The sequence below is a fragment of the Paramisgurnus dabryanus genome, chromosome 14, assembly GCF_030506205.2.
Source record: "Paramisgurnus dabryanus chromosome 14, PD_genome_1.1, whole genome shotgun sequence".
Lineage (NCBI taxonomy): Eukaryota > Metazoa > Chordata > Actinopteri > Cypriniformes > Cobitidae > Paramisgurnus > Paramisgurnus dabryanus.
The window spans coordinates 6,803,209-6,820,656 of NC_133350.1; the positions used below are offsets into that span (position 1 = coordinate 6,803,209).

The 17,448-nt window shown below is 38.4% G+C and overlaps 1 protein-coding gene across 1 annotated transcript in view; it reads left to right on the top strand.

Moving 5' to 3' along the window:
- Positions 1-17,448, top strand: part of LOC135718794 (signal-induced proliferation-associated 1 like 2) — an 84,677-nt gene that overhangs the window by 33,199 nt on the left and 34,030 nt on the right. Inside the window, exons 2-9 of the mRNA XM_065241041.2 lie at positions 2,802-4,503; positions 4,649-4,776; positions 7,695-7,883; positions 10,719-10,893; positions 11,171-11,274; positions 13,251-13,408; positions 14,128-14,713; positions 16,902-17,176. Coding sequence (XP_065097113.1) covers positions 3,156-4,503; positions 4,649-4,776; positions 7,695-7,883; positions 10,719-10,893; positions 11,171-11,274; positions 13,251-13,408; positions 14,128-14,713; positions 16,902-17,176 — 2,963 coding nt within the window. The 5' untranslated portion in view covers positions 2,802-3,155. The remainder of the gene's footprint in view (positions 1-2,801; positions 4,504-4,648; positions 4,777-7,694; positions 7,884-10,718; positions 10,894-11,170; positions 11,275-13,250; positions 13,409-14,127; positions 14,714-16,901; positions 17,177-17,448) is intronic.

The window sequence follows — 17,448 nt, forward strand, 5'->3', positions numbered from 1 at the left end:
ATAAATAAAAATATATATAAATACAAAATTCTGAAATGAATATATGTATGCGAGTGTGGTTAAATATCCATAATAATAACACACAGTACACACACATATATTATACAAAAAAATCACTTTTATTTTGTATGCGATTAATCGCAATTAATCTTTGCCCAGCACTTGTGTGTGTGTGTGCGTGCGTGCGTGCGTGCGTATGTGTATGTATATTAGGGATGCGTGATAATTTGCATGTGATTGTCATTGCGCATCTCGTCAGTAAAGGTTTCTTGATTAGTAGTATATCGCCATCAGCTGCTTTCAGATGGAGCGGCCTTTACTACACAAAGCCGTAGTTCACTGACAATCGGGGCAATTTCGCTTTAATTATCGCTGACGTATCGCCTGCGATATGTATGTGATATGGCCCAGCTTGTTGGTGAACTACGGCTTTGTGTAGTAAATGCTGCCCCATCTGAATAGCAGGTGATGGCAATTTTCTACTAATCAAGGAACCGGCTATACTGACGAGATGCGAATGATATCGCATGCAAATTATCGTGCATCCCTAGTGTGTGTGTGTGTGTGTGTGTGTGTGTGTGTGTGTGTGTGTGTGTGTGTGTGTGTGTGTGTGTGTGTGTGTGTGTGTGTGTGTGTGTGTGTGTGTTTATTTATTTATTTAATTATGTACATACATGGACATATATGGACATCAGAACTCATACACACATTTAACACACACACACATTTTGTGCTGTTTGCATTTTTAAAACAAATGGGTCATAAAACGGATAAATATTTTATCATAGCCATCATACTGATGCTGTTTGTGTTGAAGGACGGATAGATCTCCAAGGTCTATGAATCTTTCAAAACACATGTAGATGTGCAAAAAACATAAATAATTCATATGTTGTTTAGGACTCTTTGAATAAAGATAAGACTTCTCAATTAGCATATGGGTAGGTAATGTTAGAGAAATGTATACTTTCAATCGTAGCTTACAGTATGTTAATAATAACCATATTTTTTGAATTAAGGTAATTTCCATTTTTTATGGGATGTAGCATATCAATTAATATTAGTGGTGCATAAATGTCATAACCAAAATTGAAATAAAACACAAAAAAAATGTAATTTCCTAAGAATTGTCTTCATTTTGTAATTTATTTTTTTAATGGGAGGTTGCATTTTCACTTCTGATTTTTAGGTGAAATTGGATAAATTTTCTGTTTAGTCAGCTGTTCATTAGCAGCGATTGTATTGTAACTTTATTTTGCCCTTGTGTTTTGTGAAGGAGAGTAGTCTTACATGTCCATTTACTATTTAACATTGTTCTTAAATAATGAATCGACTTGTCATTTTTTAATACACTATTCATTCTTATTTTAAGTGCTGATTCTAAGTTTAGCTTTTTAAAATCACTCTCTGTTCATCCTATGACCCATGTCTAGTGCTAGTCGTGTGTTTTGTATCATTGAGTTTTCAATTTTTTATTACACGTACATTTCGAAAGGCCATAATATTGCTGCATCTCTTCTGAGAATAAAGTTGTGTCGCTGTGTCCAAATGTCATACCTTTTGATGAATATTTAACCAAAATGCTCTCTATCCCCTGGTACAGCGCTTAGAAATTCATTTTTGAACATCGGTCAATGATGTTTAGAAAATTGCGTCTTAAAATTACTCTCAACCTGTGTACACCATTAAAGCAGGAAGTTCATTCTAAGGCTGAGCAAGTTTTACATTTTGATAAAGGATTACGAAGATAAACATTGTATAATTCATTTGGAATAACATGCACGGATGATTCGTGCACAGTAATGTAAAATAGGTCAGTTTTGATTTCTTGTCTCATGTTTAAATTACAGCTTTGGGTCCAGTGAATTTTTCTGACAATGTTTATTATAGAGGGAGGGTAAAGGTTCGTGAGGTATTAGGGTCAGCATGCAAGTCACAGACCGATAGAGCATCCAAAACACATTATTAATAACTGTTGGATTAATCAGATTGCTTTTCAAAGGATTATTTTTAGGTTGGCGAGTCTCACAGCTGAATGTAGCGGGGCAGAGGCTGACAGTACTGTAATTTTACACTTCCTCTCTCTCTCTCTGTCTCTCTAGTGTTTTATTTTCAGATCATGTTTGTTGTAATGGAAAGCTATTTTACTGAATGGAGGGGTCAGTAGGTTCATTAAATTGGACTTTTCGTTGGCAACAGTACAAAAATAAAACTGAATTGAATTGTTTATTTGGATTTAGCTTGGTTTTTGCCTTAGTTGGAATTTGAATGGTGGCATGTGTGTGTACAAGAAAATTTATTGGTATAAGCCAGTTTGTATTGTGTTTCCAATTTGTAAAATGACGCACAAAATTAATATAGTTTCATTTGCCAATGATTTACTAATAAATGACAATTTCTTCAACAGTTATGTTATAATTTATTTAAATGACCACATAAAATTTTTGGTTGTGTCAGTTATACACGTTAGAGGAAGTCCTTTGAATATGTACTGCTTTTTATTAGAAGAAGCAGCCTATTGCCAAAATATAGGCTAAGATCTGTAATGCATTTTTTCCACAAAGTTAACGGAAGTACAACATTGTTTCTAGCTAGTCTAAAATATGAAATGCATCTGAGTGGAAAAAAATGTCCTTTCTGAACAGACATTGAAAGCCCTTATTAAATAAATTGGTCTTTTTGCTGATGCTTTGTTCAGTTGAGGATTTTGAGTGCTTTGCATTCTTTCAAGGTCACATTGCTATCTCTTTCTCCCAAATGGATTCTTTAATGATCTCTCTCTCTTCCTCATGTCTTTTCAGAGCATCAGTGGGATCCCACCTGGCTTTGTTAAGCTTACATGCCTGTTAAATGACCATATCTCCTGCTTGCCCGCCTGTGGAGTGAGCAGTTGTCCTTGACAGTGAAGCTGAGATAAAGAGATTCTCCTCCTATGGATTACAGACCAATAGGTCTGAACACCCTGGCTTGGGTCAGTCATTATTCACAGCCTTCTTCCTACACTGTCAAGCTCCTTCGCTGTTCCGTAAAATGCTGGAGTTGGAATTTCTGGTCAGGATGAATTATCGTTAGATATGAATGTCCCAAACCTTCGGACAAGAGATAAAGCTGACGAGGCCGTTGAAGCTTGAGAATCAAAGCACCTCATTTTAGAGATGCAGACAGATGATTTATTTGCCAAAAAGCTTCAAGCCTTGAATGGGAATATGGGACCTCCCAACACACAAGGCACCCCAGCAGTGCCCAAGATGGGCATCCGAGCAAGAGTGTCCGATTGGCCGCAGAAGAAGGATGGCAACCCTGGTCCACCTCCCCGATTTGACAGTCTAATGACAAACTTCCCGAATGGAATGCCAGTCCAATCCCCAGAGGAGGTTGTTCAACAGAGCCCAGGTTCTCCTCCTATCTCCAGCTTTCTGGAGGCAAAATATGGGCTTGGGGACATGCTGAGCCAAACCCAAGGTAAAGCGCACCATCCTCTGCAGAAAAGGAGCAATAGTGATGTCACCATTAGCGACGTTGGGGCGGAGGACATGGATCAGAGGGCAGTCAACCCCAATACAGGTGCATCTCTGCATCGCGAGTACGGAAGCACATCCTCCATTAATCGCCAGGGTTTCCCTCAAGAAGGTTTTTTTCCGAAAGGATTCCCTGCAGAACTCTCTGAGCAACCTAGTGCACCGCCGCCACAAAGCCTTCGGTTTGATACCGCAGTCTCTCCCAGTCTCCAAACTGCAGCACAGATAGCAAGGGGGGATATACTCTGCATTCCCAACTACTCAGACTATGTGGACAGTTCCCTATTCTATAGTCGGGAAAGGGAAAAGTCTTTCTTACAGCGCCCAAAGACGGAAAAGGCCGAGACGTCAATCTTCCGCAGGCTGAAGACCATCAAGAGTGACCAACGGCAACTAGCAGATCATGACGATTGTAGCAGACACGGTCGTCCATTGAGTTTCCAGAGATGTTTTGCCCATTACGATGTCCAGAGCGTGCTGTTTAACATTAGTGAGGCCGTTACTAATCGTGCCAACATTGCAGGTCGGAAGAATACAACAACGGGAGCATCTGCAGCATCACAGCACCAGGCCAGTGGGGCATTGGACAGTTCTGACCCTTTGTCTCTTTGCGAGTCCCCTTTAGATGTTTTAGAGGAACTCGGACAATATCCCGGCACTGATCCTGATGAAGGAGATGGGAAGAGTAATGGTTTAGTGCTAAGCTGCCCGTATTTCCGTAACGAGGTTGGCGGTGAAGGAGAAAGGAAACTGGGTACTACTAAATTAAACAATATTGCTTACAACAATGCAGGGGAAACCTATTCCATTGAGTCTACTTTGAGTTCCCACTGCACCAATGCAGGGGTTTCTGTCTTGGAATTGCACCGTGAAAATTACGCCTCTCGCGAGAACTACGCTGTTCCACGGGATTGCTTGAAACGCTACATCATTGAACACATTGACATGGGCGCATACTACTACCACAAATTTTTCTTCAGTAAAGGTAGGATGCAAAGATCAAGAGCTGTACGGGAAGTACAAAACTACATTTCTGTTGTAATAGAGATATATTGTCTTACCAAGTACGAATATGAATTTCTTCTTGCTATAACTTTTCTTGGACCCGATCCTAATCTATTTTCTTACAGAGCACCAGAACTACTTCGGTGTTGATGAAAACTTGGGGCCGGTGGCAGTGAGCATCCGGAGAGAGAAACTAGAGGAGGGAAAGGATGGACCACAGTATAATTATAGAGTCATCTTCAGAACCAGCGAGGTAGGATGGCATCTATCAAACCCCTTTGTTAACACACACCAGATCTCTGTAGATCCATTAACAGATTAAAGCATACATAAAAAACGTATCATAGCTATTAAATGACACAAAAGTGCAAATGTGTATTTTAATCTGTCTGTCTTTATAGTTATTCAGTGTACCTTTATACAAGTATTAGTATAAGGCCAGCTCATCTAAGCAAGCAAGATTTATACAATAAAATCGGTAACACTTTATTTTACGACCCGCAAAGTACCGCGTAATTAAACCGAATTTACATTGTACCTATTTGTAACAACAGAGTACCTCTACAGTACGTACTTGTAGTTATAAGGGAACAATATTTTATGTTTGGGATAATAAGGGGGTAAGAATATATGGAAAATTATTCTCTAAGTATTTCATAACTACAGGGTACCTATTGTAATATTACGTGGTATGTATGACTTGCGTCTATGGGTAATATGGTCTATGTGTAATATGTTTTTTTTTTTTCATATTTGCTACTTACCTGATAAAGTGTTTTGTATAGCCTACAGTTGATGTCTAAATATAACACACAATAAAAATAATAGCAACTTGTACCTCTTTGATCTGTATATGTATACAGGAGTTACCAGGTAACTCTTATATTTGCGGGCTGTAAATTAAAGTGTGGCTTATTCCCCGATTGTTCCGTGCATGTACCAGGTAACTCTCATATTGGCGGGCTGTAAACTAAAGTGGTGCTTTGTTCACCTCTTGTTATAAATGTTATAGGGTAAATACCAGAAACATACAGAATATTGTTATTTTTATTTTAAAACAACTTATTTCAAAACATCTTTAAAACCCTATAATTAAGCCAACACTTAATGTTTATTATCACATAACTTTTATTTAAAATAAAAAGTCATGACAATTTTCAATTGTTTTTGCGGCTTGGCTTCCTCTGTTGGTGTTCTTGTCCACTCGGATGATGAGTTGATGTCGTCTCACAAATGCTGTTCTGCATTACATATAAAAAACATAAATGAAAGCCTTCAGTAAATGTTTCTTCACTGTGCCTTGACAGAAACAGAGTTTTCTGAGCCAGTTACGTTAATAACTTTAGGCTAACTTATGTGCTAGCTAGCTGGCAACTTTCTTGAAAAAACATTATTTGAAATGCGTGAGTCATGTATTAACAAAACAAGTCACCTTGTCCAGCATGCGGATCCTGCTAACATCACTCGCAGCCGTACTCCACAGTGTAGAACGTTTTTAAAACCTCTTAAAGAAATTTCACCTCAGGATCGCGCTCCAGCAAACCTCCTGCAGACAGTCGCGCGTTCTACACCTGCGCAGTAGCCTACGCATGTAGTCGTCTTTTGCTTTAGCGGGAGCTGATATCTGCTGTTGTTTCATTCTGGTTTGCCATTGCATAAATTATATTTGGCTAAAATACTTGTGTTTACAGTAAATAAATTGCAAAGCACCACTTCAAATATGTCCGCAAATGTAGGAGTTTCCTGGTAAATAGAAGTTGCTATTTTTATTGAACTTACCTTATAAAAAAGATAGCCACATTAAATCAGCTGGACTTTTGTTATTAAAAGCAAGTAATATAGGCTACTAAAATAAAAGTGATATGCTGTTATATTTATTTGCCAATGTGGCTCGTAGACATTGACTGTATACAACATTCAGTAGTCAATATGAAAAATTCACAATAAAAAAAATAAAAAAATAAAGCATAATTTCCCCATAGACTTGACTAAGTCATACATACCACGTAGTATTACAATAGGTACCCTGTTGTTATAAAATACTTAGAGTATAAATAATTTATAATTCTTCATATTCTTACCCCCTTATTACCCCAAACTTAAAATATTATTCCCTTATACCTACAAGTACGTACTGTAGAGGTACCCTGTTGTTACAAATAGGTACGCTGTAAAATCGGTTTAATTACGCTGTACTTTGCGGGTCGTAAAATAAAGTGTTACCATAAAATCTAATTTGAGGAATTTTCTGTCTTGATTTTTTAAAAATGCATTAAATCTCAATTAGTTTTTTCATTCGCTGCAGAGAAATTAAATAAAAAAATTTATAAACTGAGAGCAACTTTTTGCATGCTTTTCATCAAGAAATAAGTGGACTTGCCATTAATTTATAATTTATTTCATCTTTCTCTTAAGTGCATTTTCCAAAGCATTTACATAATTACCAATCCTCTAGTAATGCCAAAGTAAAGGCATTGATTGTTTTAAAAACCGACTCTAAATAGATGTTCTCTATGGCATTATGAATTTTTTATGTGTATGGTAATATCAGTTACTTCACTGTACTACATATTTCTCATCATACCACTGACGTTACAACGGGCTCAAGAAGTATGGCTTTTAAAATGGCAAGAGGTCTTTCATACAGTATGCAGTTTGCACGGGATTTTCCTAAGCATAACTGTATAGTTTGCTGAACTTGCGTTTGAGCGTACAATGGCTCTCTTGCTAAAAGCCAAAGCGTTACTTCAGCATTCACTGCAGTTAGTTGAGCTCAATTATTCATTGTGAAGGTTGGCACGACATGCAGCTGCATTCAACACTCTTGCAGGGGCAGTTTTTAAGAAATCCTTGCTATTCTTGAGACAAATAAAATGGTTTTTCCATATGCATGAATGATTGAAAATGAATTTGTTCTTCAAAAACTGTCTGGTTTATTTACTTTTGTTTACATGCATATTGGTGATGGCATCCTAAACTAGACCTGTCACAAAATATGCTCCTTAGATTTTTGTTTGTTTGTCACATTGACAGTAAACATTTTGGACACTGAGGTTTTTTAAATTCATTGAATTGCCACGTTGGGTTAGTTCAGCCAGTCATTTAAAATATCGACTATAGTTTGCTCTCCTTCCTCTGTCAATCTTCACTTACCTCCCTCATCATCCTCAGCTCACCACCTTAAGAGGGTCAATCCTGGAGGATGCCGTCCCCTCAACGGCAAAACACGGGACGTCCCGCGGTCTCCCTCTCAAAGAGGTGCTGGAGTATGTGGTTCCTGAGTTGAACATTCAATGCCTCAGACTGGCCATCAGCACCCCCAAGGTCCCAGAACAGCTGCTGAAACTGGATCAACAGGGGGTGAGTTCTCTATTGGAGCAGGTTTTTGTGTTTTTTCATATGTTGACCGTGTTGATTGTAATTTTAGTTTGTAATTACTTCTAATTACTACTCCAAAATTATCCTACTACCATTTCGGGAGTAAAAGACAGTTCGGCAAACACAAAGTGACAGAAGAAGAAACATTCATTCTTGAGGATGATTCATAGCATGCTGTTTACAGTATTATGAACCGTACATGTCCGCAAAGGCTTGTAATTACTAAGACATAATAAAATAGAGGTAAAGAAACCGTCAATTATATCCTTCATACCGCCTATTTGCTTAGAGTTTTAATATGTACTGATAAAAAAACAGAAACAGATGTTTTAAACCTCTACTGATGATGTGACATTCTTAAAAGCTATTGTTCATCTGAAACGTTGGCAAGACCGAGCTTGTAAAGCGTTTCTTTTTCGGGCAAGGCGCCTAACAGGTGCTGATGGCTTTCCGTTTAAGAGTTTAAATTGCTGGTGCATCAGAACGAGACAGTGTTTTACCAAAAGTACCTCTTTAAAGCAACAACAGGATCTCATTACTTATTGACAGACTTGGACCTGCACATCTCAGATGCTAGTAAAACCATGAGATGAGCAGCTTTGTCTGTAAATTGATTGAGCAGAATTTGAGAAGCGGTAAAGGGCTTGATCGATATCGCAGGCAAACGACAACCAGAGGGAAAAAATTCTCCTGAGTAACCTTGCAAACAATGTATGCATTCAGAGAGGCTAGCTGTAAAATTAATGTCGGAATACTGGCATGTCGTTTTTATTTATTTTTTTATTAATCAAGGTATTTAATGCCTATTTGAGGAAGCTGCTTAGAAGGCAAATACTGTATAAAAAAACTAGTATTACCATGACAACCACCTAGCCAAACATAATGGCCACTTGACCTGTCTGACACACTGCTATCTGTGACCAACAGTACTTGCAGTGAAAATAAAGGAAAATCATTGCCCCTCTTACATTTCTGTCATCCCTTTTGTCTGTTTCTTCATTTTGCCACCATACACCCTCCGTGTCCCCCCTCCCACACTTTTAAAATGTCTGCTTTTTTCCCTCCAGAGAAAGGTGGTGGCATTTTGTATGGCACAAAAGCCAAAGCAATTGTGAGAGAATAGCCCTAAAATTGCTTTTACTGTGTTTTTTTAATATAGGGTGGTATTTGGGAAAAATGTCTGTGTAACAAACTTAAGAATTTCAAATTGTCATCAGGATCATGTATATATACAGTATCATGTTAATGTAGTATACTGTATGTAGGATTTTAGCATTTGTCAAAATAAATGACACTGTAATAGGGCCCAGTCATAATGTTTGCCTCACTGAACCCCAGCCTTTGCTTCTGTTGCTTCTCTTTTATTGGTCTCTGGCTGCTATGTGTGTCTCATACATAATGCAAAAGGGAAATCTGAGGCCCGTCTACATGTCATTATGGTCTTTTTATGTGTCAGGCTTTCCCGTAGATTGATAGCACTTAACGCGACTAGATGGCCACTTATGGCAGGCGATGTATATTACTGTACTGTGACCATTTGCTTCAAGAGTGCTTTTTCATGATGTCATGCCATGGTTCATTTGAAAGTATGATAAGCGAAGTTAATTTTTCTATAAACTGTTGTGGGGTTATTGTTTAAATTTTTGAGGAGCTCCAGCAATAAAAATATTTTTTGTGTTATATAACAAAAAAAGAATAATGTACTGTCAGCCAGTTATTGCAACAACTAAATAAACTCCGGGACAAAGATGCAAATGTCTTCTTCCACACATTATCATACATAATTCAAGGCACTTCATTAATTCATGTAATGAACATAAAATAGTACTTTTTTCTATAATGTGACAAAATTGCTGAGTAATTCAAGAAAGTAGGTCAAATATACTGTTTAACAGTCATTATAAAAATGTTTGAAAGCAGGATTGGCCAATCAGAATGAACCCTTTCCCCAGCAGCGTTTTTTTTTTTTTTTTAGTTGCCAGCCAGCGTCACCATTTTTCACGATTTCCAAAAAAACGTAATGCTTTACATAAAATTTTCTTAAAATACATAAACATACAGTATATCAAATGAAAGAACAGACCCTCTGCTTTCAAACAAAAAAAAAATGTTTCATCCTACTTTCATTAGTTTCTCTTTTAATCACCTCTCAAATATGGGTAGGTTTCTTTAAAAACACCAAAAGGCTGAGATAATTAAATTTTGGTGAAGGACTTTTGATAGAGATCAGATTCAGAGCGATCATAAAAACTTACATGGACATACAGCTGTTTGCCCTAGGGCGATACTTCCAGGTTTTATAAGTTGCGGAAGACCTGGTGGATAAAAGCGGTATTGCGGAAATACTCGTCACTGGCAGGAAAGCGTTTTCTCTTAACTCTTTCCCCGCCATTGACGAGATATCTCGTCAATCAAGAGAAAACGCTTCCCCCCCCAAATGACGAGTTTTTCCGTCTTTCCGCTATACCGCTATTATCCACTAGGTGGCACCCTTCCGCAACTTTTTAAACCCGGAAGTATTGTCCTATGGCAAGCTGCTGCATGTCCGTGTCTGTTTTAAAGATCGCTCTGAATGGGAACTCTATGAAAAGTCTGTCACAAAAATGGAATTATCTCTGCTTTTTGCTCAAAATGTTGAGCTGGCTGGCAACTTTTTTTTAAAAACGCTGGCGGTGAAAGAGTTAATTGACGAAATAACTCGTCAATGCCAGGGAAAAAGTTAAGCATTCCATAGTGGTGTGTTTTAAAGGTTTTGCGGTTCATGCACAACTAGCAAATACAGACTGGAACTAATCTTTAACCCTTTGTTATTTATAGCTGAGCTACCAGCACAAGGTGGGCATCCTGTACTGCCAGGCAGGCCAGAGCACAGAGGAAGAGATGTATAACAATGAAAGTGGTAGTCCTGCACTGGATGAATTTCTCGACCTTATGGGTCAGAAGGTCCGACTGAAGGGCTTTAATAAGTTCAGGGCACAGCTGGACAACAAAAGTAAGTGCCTCTTACTAATAGTTTCATTTGATGCCTAAAATGTGAATGTTTGATCCCATTTGCTGATGTCAACAGTGAAGTCATTGCTTGGCTAGATCAGGTTCATTTCTAAAATGGGTTTTGCTAATACCACTATTGTTCTTGGACAGTTAATGTGTTTGTATATAGGCCAGTTTCTCATATTTAGCCATTTGAGTACATATTGAATCACAAATGTGTGTGTGTGTAATTGTGTTATTTAGCAGTGTATGTGATTATAATCTCATCTCCTAAACAGCGGACTCCACTGGCACACATTCTCTTTACACCACCTATAAAGACTTTGAGCTGATGTTTCATGTCTCTACAATGCTACCCTACACGCCCAACAACAGACAGCAAGTGAGTTTGACATATCACCTACTGACTTTCTTGTTTTTGTTAAATGAACTCTGTGACACCTAAAGCGATAGTTCACTCAGATGGAAAAAATGGTGTCATCTTTAACTCGCCCTCAATGAATACCATATTATGTGGGAAATAATTAATTTGAGTAATAAATACATGTTTCACCGAACTATGAGAGTGAGTCAACAATTGCAAAATTTTGATTTTAAACTGTACTGTTTCTTTAAGAGTTTAACATGTTAGGTCCCATAATCATTTTGTTATTATAAACACGAAAGCATAGTCCAAGATAGACTTCTATTATTGCTGAATTATGCACACTTCAACGAGCACCTGTGCAAATGAGATTCAGATCCATGTGATCAGTTACTTCGTCCTCTTCACAGGCACTATGAACTCTTTCAGCCCCCGTCAGCTCTCTGTTCAAGTGCCTGGTCATGATCTGTGCTTCTTTACAGACCTCACAGAACCCAGACCATTTGTCCTGCATCCTGCTAATTGTAAACACTTGAGCGGGCAGGCACGTTGTCATGGCAACCATTCGAATACCCCTTCTTATCGAAAAAACGCTCTCTTTCCTGTTACCCAGACAAAGAACAGATTCAGTGTCTTAAGTAATTAGCAAGACATATCAAGAATGATTAATAGGAAGTGTGGAGTTTTTAAAGCATTTAAGATCTTAATGGCTGTTGTAATTTATTTGGTGAAGCAAATTTGAAAGATTTATTTCCTTTCTACGTTGTACTTTTCAATAGGCTGAACAATCCTAATAGAGTCTGTGGCAGATTAATGTACCACCGTAACAGCTTTTTATCAATGACTTCCTTAAATCCCCGCGCCTAGACAGAGCTCAGTCGGATCAAGAAATTGAGATGTGTGCTTTTTAAGGCAAGCTGTTTTCACAGAATGGGAACCATTTGGTTGATTTTGTGGGATTTGTAATTTTCTTTCCATGGGATCCAGGTCTGATAGGGATAATCTGGCAACATAAAATGGTGAAGATTGCGTTGGTTTTTCGGTTCAATACATTTCCACTTTCTGTCTCTCTTTGCTTATCTCGACATAAGCATAAGAGATATACAGTAAGCTAAACCTTTACATTTACATGTTACAGGGTTCCCACGGGTCCTTGAAATCCATGAACGTTTGTAATAATTCAAGGCCCTGGGAAGTTTTTGAAAATATGCATACATAGATACAGGTCATTGAAAGTGCTTGAATCTATTTTATGCAAGAAGTTTTCTGGAAAAAATCCATATTATTCTCTGTGTAGTGTAGGATAATATCCTAAAATTTCTAGCCTTTAAGCACACATGCTAAACTGTTTGCTTTACATCTTCTGTATGCGAATGTTGATTTATGAAGAAATGCTTTTTTGCATAGTTGTGTTTGGCACATGAAAACGTCTCCGGTTACGTATGTAACTGTTGTTCCCTGAGAAGGGAACGAGACGCTGCGTCTCCCTTGCCAAACTTCCTGCTTCCCTGTAACGCCGTCTTTGGCAATAATTCAGATAGCGATATACTTCCTGGCTTCTACGTCACATTGTCTTTGTCGTTAAGCCTCAACATTGGTTGAATTTGAAATACACATTCAGACGCACTTACCCCTGGAGGCGTCCCCAAAGTGTCACCGCAGTGACACAGCGCGAATTCCCTCAAAAGGGAACTGTAACAATGTATCTTAAAAGGTTAAACCTTGCTCTCACTTGAAATGTGTCCTTGAATTTGAGGGTATTGGACCTGGAAAGTCCTTGAAAGGTCCTTGAATTTGAAGTTAACTAAGGTGTGTTAACCCTGATGTTAATTGTGCTTCCTTTGATTGACATCTAATGTAGTTACATGACAAAAATGACACATAAGCCCCATCAATTCTTGTATTACATCTGCTTGGTTTTCAGGTTATTTTGCAGAAATTGTTCCTTTGCTTTCCAAAATGACTTGTTGCTTTTCTGTTTTCCCTTTATTTAGCTACTGAGGAAGAGGCATATTGGGAATGACATTGTCACCATAATTTTCCAAGAACCTGGGGCTCTTCCCTTCACACCCCAAAACATACGGTCTCACTTTCAGCACATCTTCATCATCGTCAAAGTCCACAACCCTTGCACAGAGCATGTGTGCTACAGGTAAGAAAACATGCACACTTAATCTGAAGAAATCATATGAATTACCGCTCTTCTTTTTAAGCCTGGCATATTTTGTTTTAGACGCATGATGTAAGACACATGACGTGATGATTTGGCTTACATGTTTCTTTGCTTAACTAAATACTGATGCTTCTAAAGACCGGCTCTTTCTGACTAAATCCAATTTGCTAAATTAAAGATTTCATCTTGAGGATGCTAGACAAAGATGCTTTTCCAAATAGCTTGGTGACAGTCAGAGTTGACCTCTCCGAATGATAGAAAGGATTAAAGGATAAGATCGAAGTGAATTCAATTTCCAGTCTTATTTACTCTGTGTGCAACTCTTAAGCTTGTTCAGCGTAACGTTGCAGAGATGCCGAGGGAGCTTGGGAGCTATCTCAAAGGAAAATTGCCTGTTTCATCTTCTGAGCAGCACATCAGTGTGAAACTGCTGTGGTCGGATTTCAGAATCAATGTCTAAGTTTAAAGTCAAACTGAAAAACTGCCAAATGCATTGGCAGGTGTCAAACATCTGTCTGTGTGAAAAAGATCTAGAGAGGTTTTAGAAAAAGTTTTTTTTAAATGAAATATATGGCAAGAGCTGTGTGTCAATACTTAAAAAGCTTTACTTTGTGGTCCATGGAAAAACCTTTGTATATGTGTTTGGTGCATTACTAAAAATGGCACTAATTTAATCCTATTAATTTATTATCCAATAGTGTTGCAGTTGCCAGATCCAAAGATGTGCCTGCGTTCGGTCCTTCCATCCCCAAAGGAGTAATGTTCCCGAAATCTGCCGTCTTTCGGGACTTCCTTTTGGCTAAGGTTATCAACGGAGAAAACTCGGCGCACAAGTCCGAGAAGTTCCGTGCCATGGCGACGCGTACCCGCCAGGAATATCTCAAAGACCTGGCGGAGAACTTTACCGGCGCCACGCCAGTAGACGCCTCGGGAGCAAAGTTCAGCTTCATCACCATCGGCGCCAAAAAGAAAGAACGCAGCAGGCCGAGGATCAACGCTCATCTGAACAGCACGGGGGCCATCACGTGGTCGGTGGTTGCCCGGGACAACAGCCAGTCCACCGATATTGGTTGTTTACTGGCTGTCTCTCGGGAGTTTGTGGTGCTTATCGAGGAAGCGTCCAAGGAAGTGGTGTTCAACTGTTATTGCAGGGACGTGATTGGCTGGAGCTCCTCTTCCATGGCGGGCAGAGTGAAGCTGTTTTATGAGCGTGGCGAATGCGTGGTGTTTTCCGTGCAGGACGGATGCCCAGAGGAAGTTCGAGAGGTCACGCAGCGATTAGAGGTATGTGCTGCGGATCTAAAAGAAAAGCTCAAGTTTACTTTAAGCTGAAGCTTAGATCTGGCTTGACTTTATCTGCACTTAAGCAGTCAGTATTGGTATACAGGATCACATTTCTCTTTGGAGTATCTGCAGCTGCAATCTTGGGGCTTAAGGGTCACTGGATTAGCATTAGAAAGGTAAAAAAAATCATGTTAGAGCAGATTACCTTAGTTTACCTTTTTAGTCTACACTTCAAAAGATTTACTTTTGTTTAAATAAATTAATAATTTAACAAAAGAAAGAAAAAGTATTTATTTCATCTCTTAAGACTCCGCAACCTCAGTGTCACCTTAAAGGGACACTCCACTTTCTTGAAAATATACTCATTTTCCAGCTCCCCTAGAGTTAAACATTTGATTTTTACCTTTTTGGAATCCATTCAGCTGATCTCCGGGATTAAGCTTAGCATAATCCATTGAATCTGATTAGACTATTAGCATCGCGCAAAAAAAATAACCAAAGAGTTTAAATATTTTTCCTTTTTAAAACTTGACTCTTTTGCAGTTACATCGTGTACTAAGACCGACAGAAAATTTTAAGTTGTGATTTTCTTGGCCAATATGGCTAGGAACTATACTGCCGTAAAAGGTAAAAATCAAATATCCGATGCTAATGGTCTAATCCGATTCAATGGATTATGCTAAGCTATGCTAAAAGTGCTAGCGCCAGACCCGGAGATCAGCTGAATGAATTCCAAAACGGTAAAAATTAAATGTTTAACTCTAGGGGAGCTGGAAAATGAGTTTATTTAAAAAAAAAAATGGAGTGTCCCTTTTAACTCTTCTTTATTTCCAAAAGCCATTCTCAGTTGATCCAGACTGTTAGACTAGCTCTGTACAGTTTTGTAGGGGTTTTAATGAGCGTATGCTGTTTGAAGGTGTTACTATATACTGCTGTGATGGATGCAGTTAGCATGTATGGCGGGTTTACTCTGTGACACTGTAACACATAAAATATCTTATAAACACCTTTTAAATGTTGTTTATTGCATGTGTGTTTTGCTGTAGAATTTGTGCAGTAGACTGAAGGTGGATTTTACAGGTTACAATCGTTGATTGTTTTCATGCAAAATCGTCAAGGTACACGAAAGCCATTTGAATAACAGGATACAGGTGTGGTTGATAAATATTTCAAGGATGTCTTTTTTTTTTATTAGGTAACATGGTTTCAAATAGCTTTATTGGTACTGTAAGTTGTTGAGTAACAGATCATTAAAATGTTAAAAAACAAGATTATATTTCTTTTTAACCACCTTAAACCCATAAAGGCCTTTTGTTTTGCTTAAGGTGCTAAGAATGATGCCTTTAAGCTTTTAGTAGCTTTGCAAAGTAAGATCACCTTACCTGTGGTTTCTCCCAAAACTTTGTTGTACAATAGGGGGTGCGTGCAGAAGGCCTAAACTCATATATGTAACATGAGTTTTAGGTGTCAGGTTTGCTGTATGGGAATCTGTGGTAGAATCTGTTACAAATCTGCTGGTATCTTTGTGTTATTTATGAGACCACCAGTCTGTTGAGTTGAGCCTTCCTATATTGATTTGACATCAGTTAATTTCACCCTTCGTAGACCAGCCGAGGCTTGACATATTCGGGTGTCAGCGGTCTTGCATACCTGCAGATGCGCAAAAAGCCTTATGTACTGATAAAATAAATATATAGATTGTAAGTCGCTTTAAATTAAAAGGTACATTTAAAAGGGACATTTCACAAGACTCTTTTTAAGATGTCAAATAAATCTTTGGTGTCCCCAGTATGTGAAGTTCTAGCTCAAAATACCATATGTATTATTTATTTTAGCATGTTAAAGTTGCCACTTTGTAGGTGTGAGCAAAAATTTGCCGTTTTTTGGGTGAATCCTTTTAAATGCAAATGAGTCGATATCTGGACTAAACGGCAGTGCCGTGGTTATATTATCCACTTCTGACATCACAAGGGGAGCCAAATTTCAATGCTTCCAGGGAATGTTTTACCAAAACTAAGTTACTGGGTTGTGTTTTATTCACATTTTCTAAGTTGAATGAAACACTGGAGACCCAATTATATCACTTAGCACTCAGATTGCCATGATATGTCCCCTTTAAAACATTTGAATCTTAAAGCTGTTTCAGATAGACTCCATGCATCTGCTTAACCAATACTCATCTCCTCAGATGGTCACAAGAGGCTGCGAGACAATAGAGATGACCCTGCGCAGAAACGCCCTCGGTCAGCTGGGTTTCCATGTGAACTTTGAGGGCGTTGTTGCCGACGTGGAGCCTTTTGGGTTCGCCTGGCAGGCGGGACTTCGCCCAGGTTGCCGATTAGTGGAGATCTGCAGAGTTGCTGTCGGGACACTGTCTCATGAACAGATGATCGACCTTTTGCGAACCTCCACCCCTGTCACAGTGGTGGTCTTACAAGCACATGAGGATGGCACCCCTAGGAGGTATGGTTACTACTTTGTCATTTTTCAGCTAATTTTTGGCTTCAAACTAAGATTTTTATTATTTTATGAAAGGTTTTGATCCACTTGAAATCTTGACTAGTGTCAAATAAATTTAAATAAACAATAAACATTTATTTACCAGATGGGTTTCAGACTACTTACCACAAATGAGGTACCACCAACCTTTTTTTTGTTTTGACATATTATATAAACATAATCTGTTTTTCTGTCCTGGTTACATTTCACAAATACAGTCCTACAAATTAAATCTT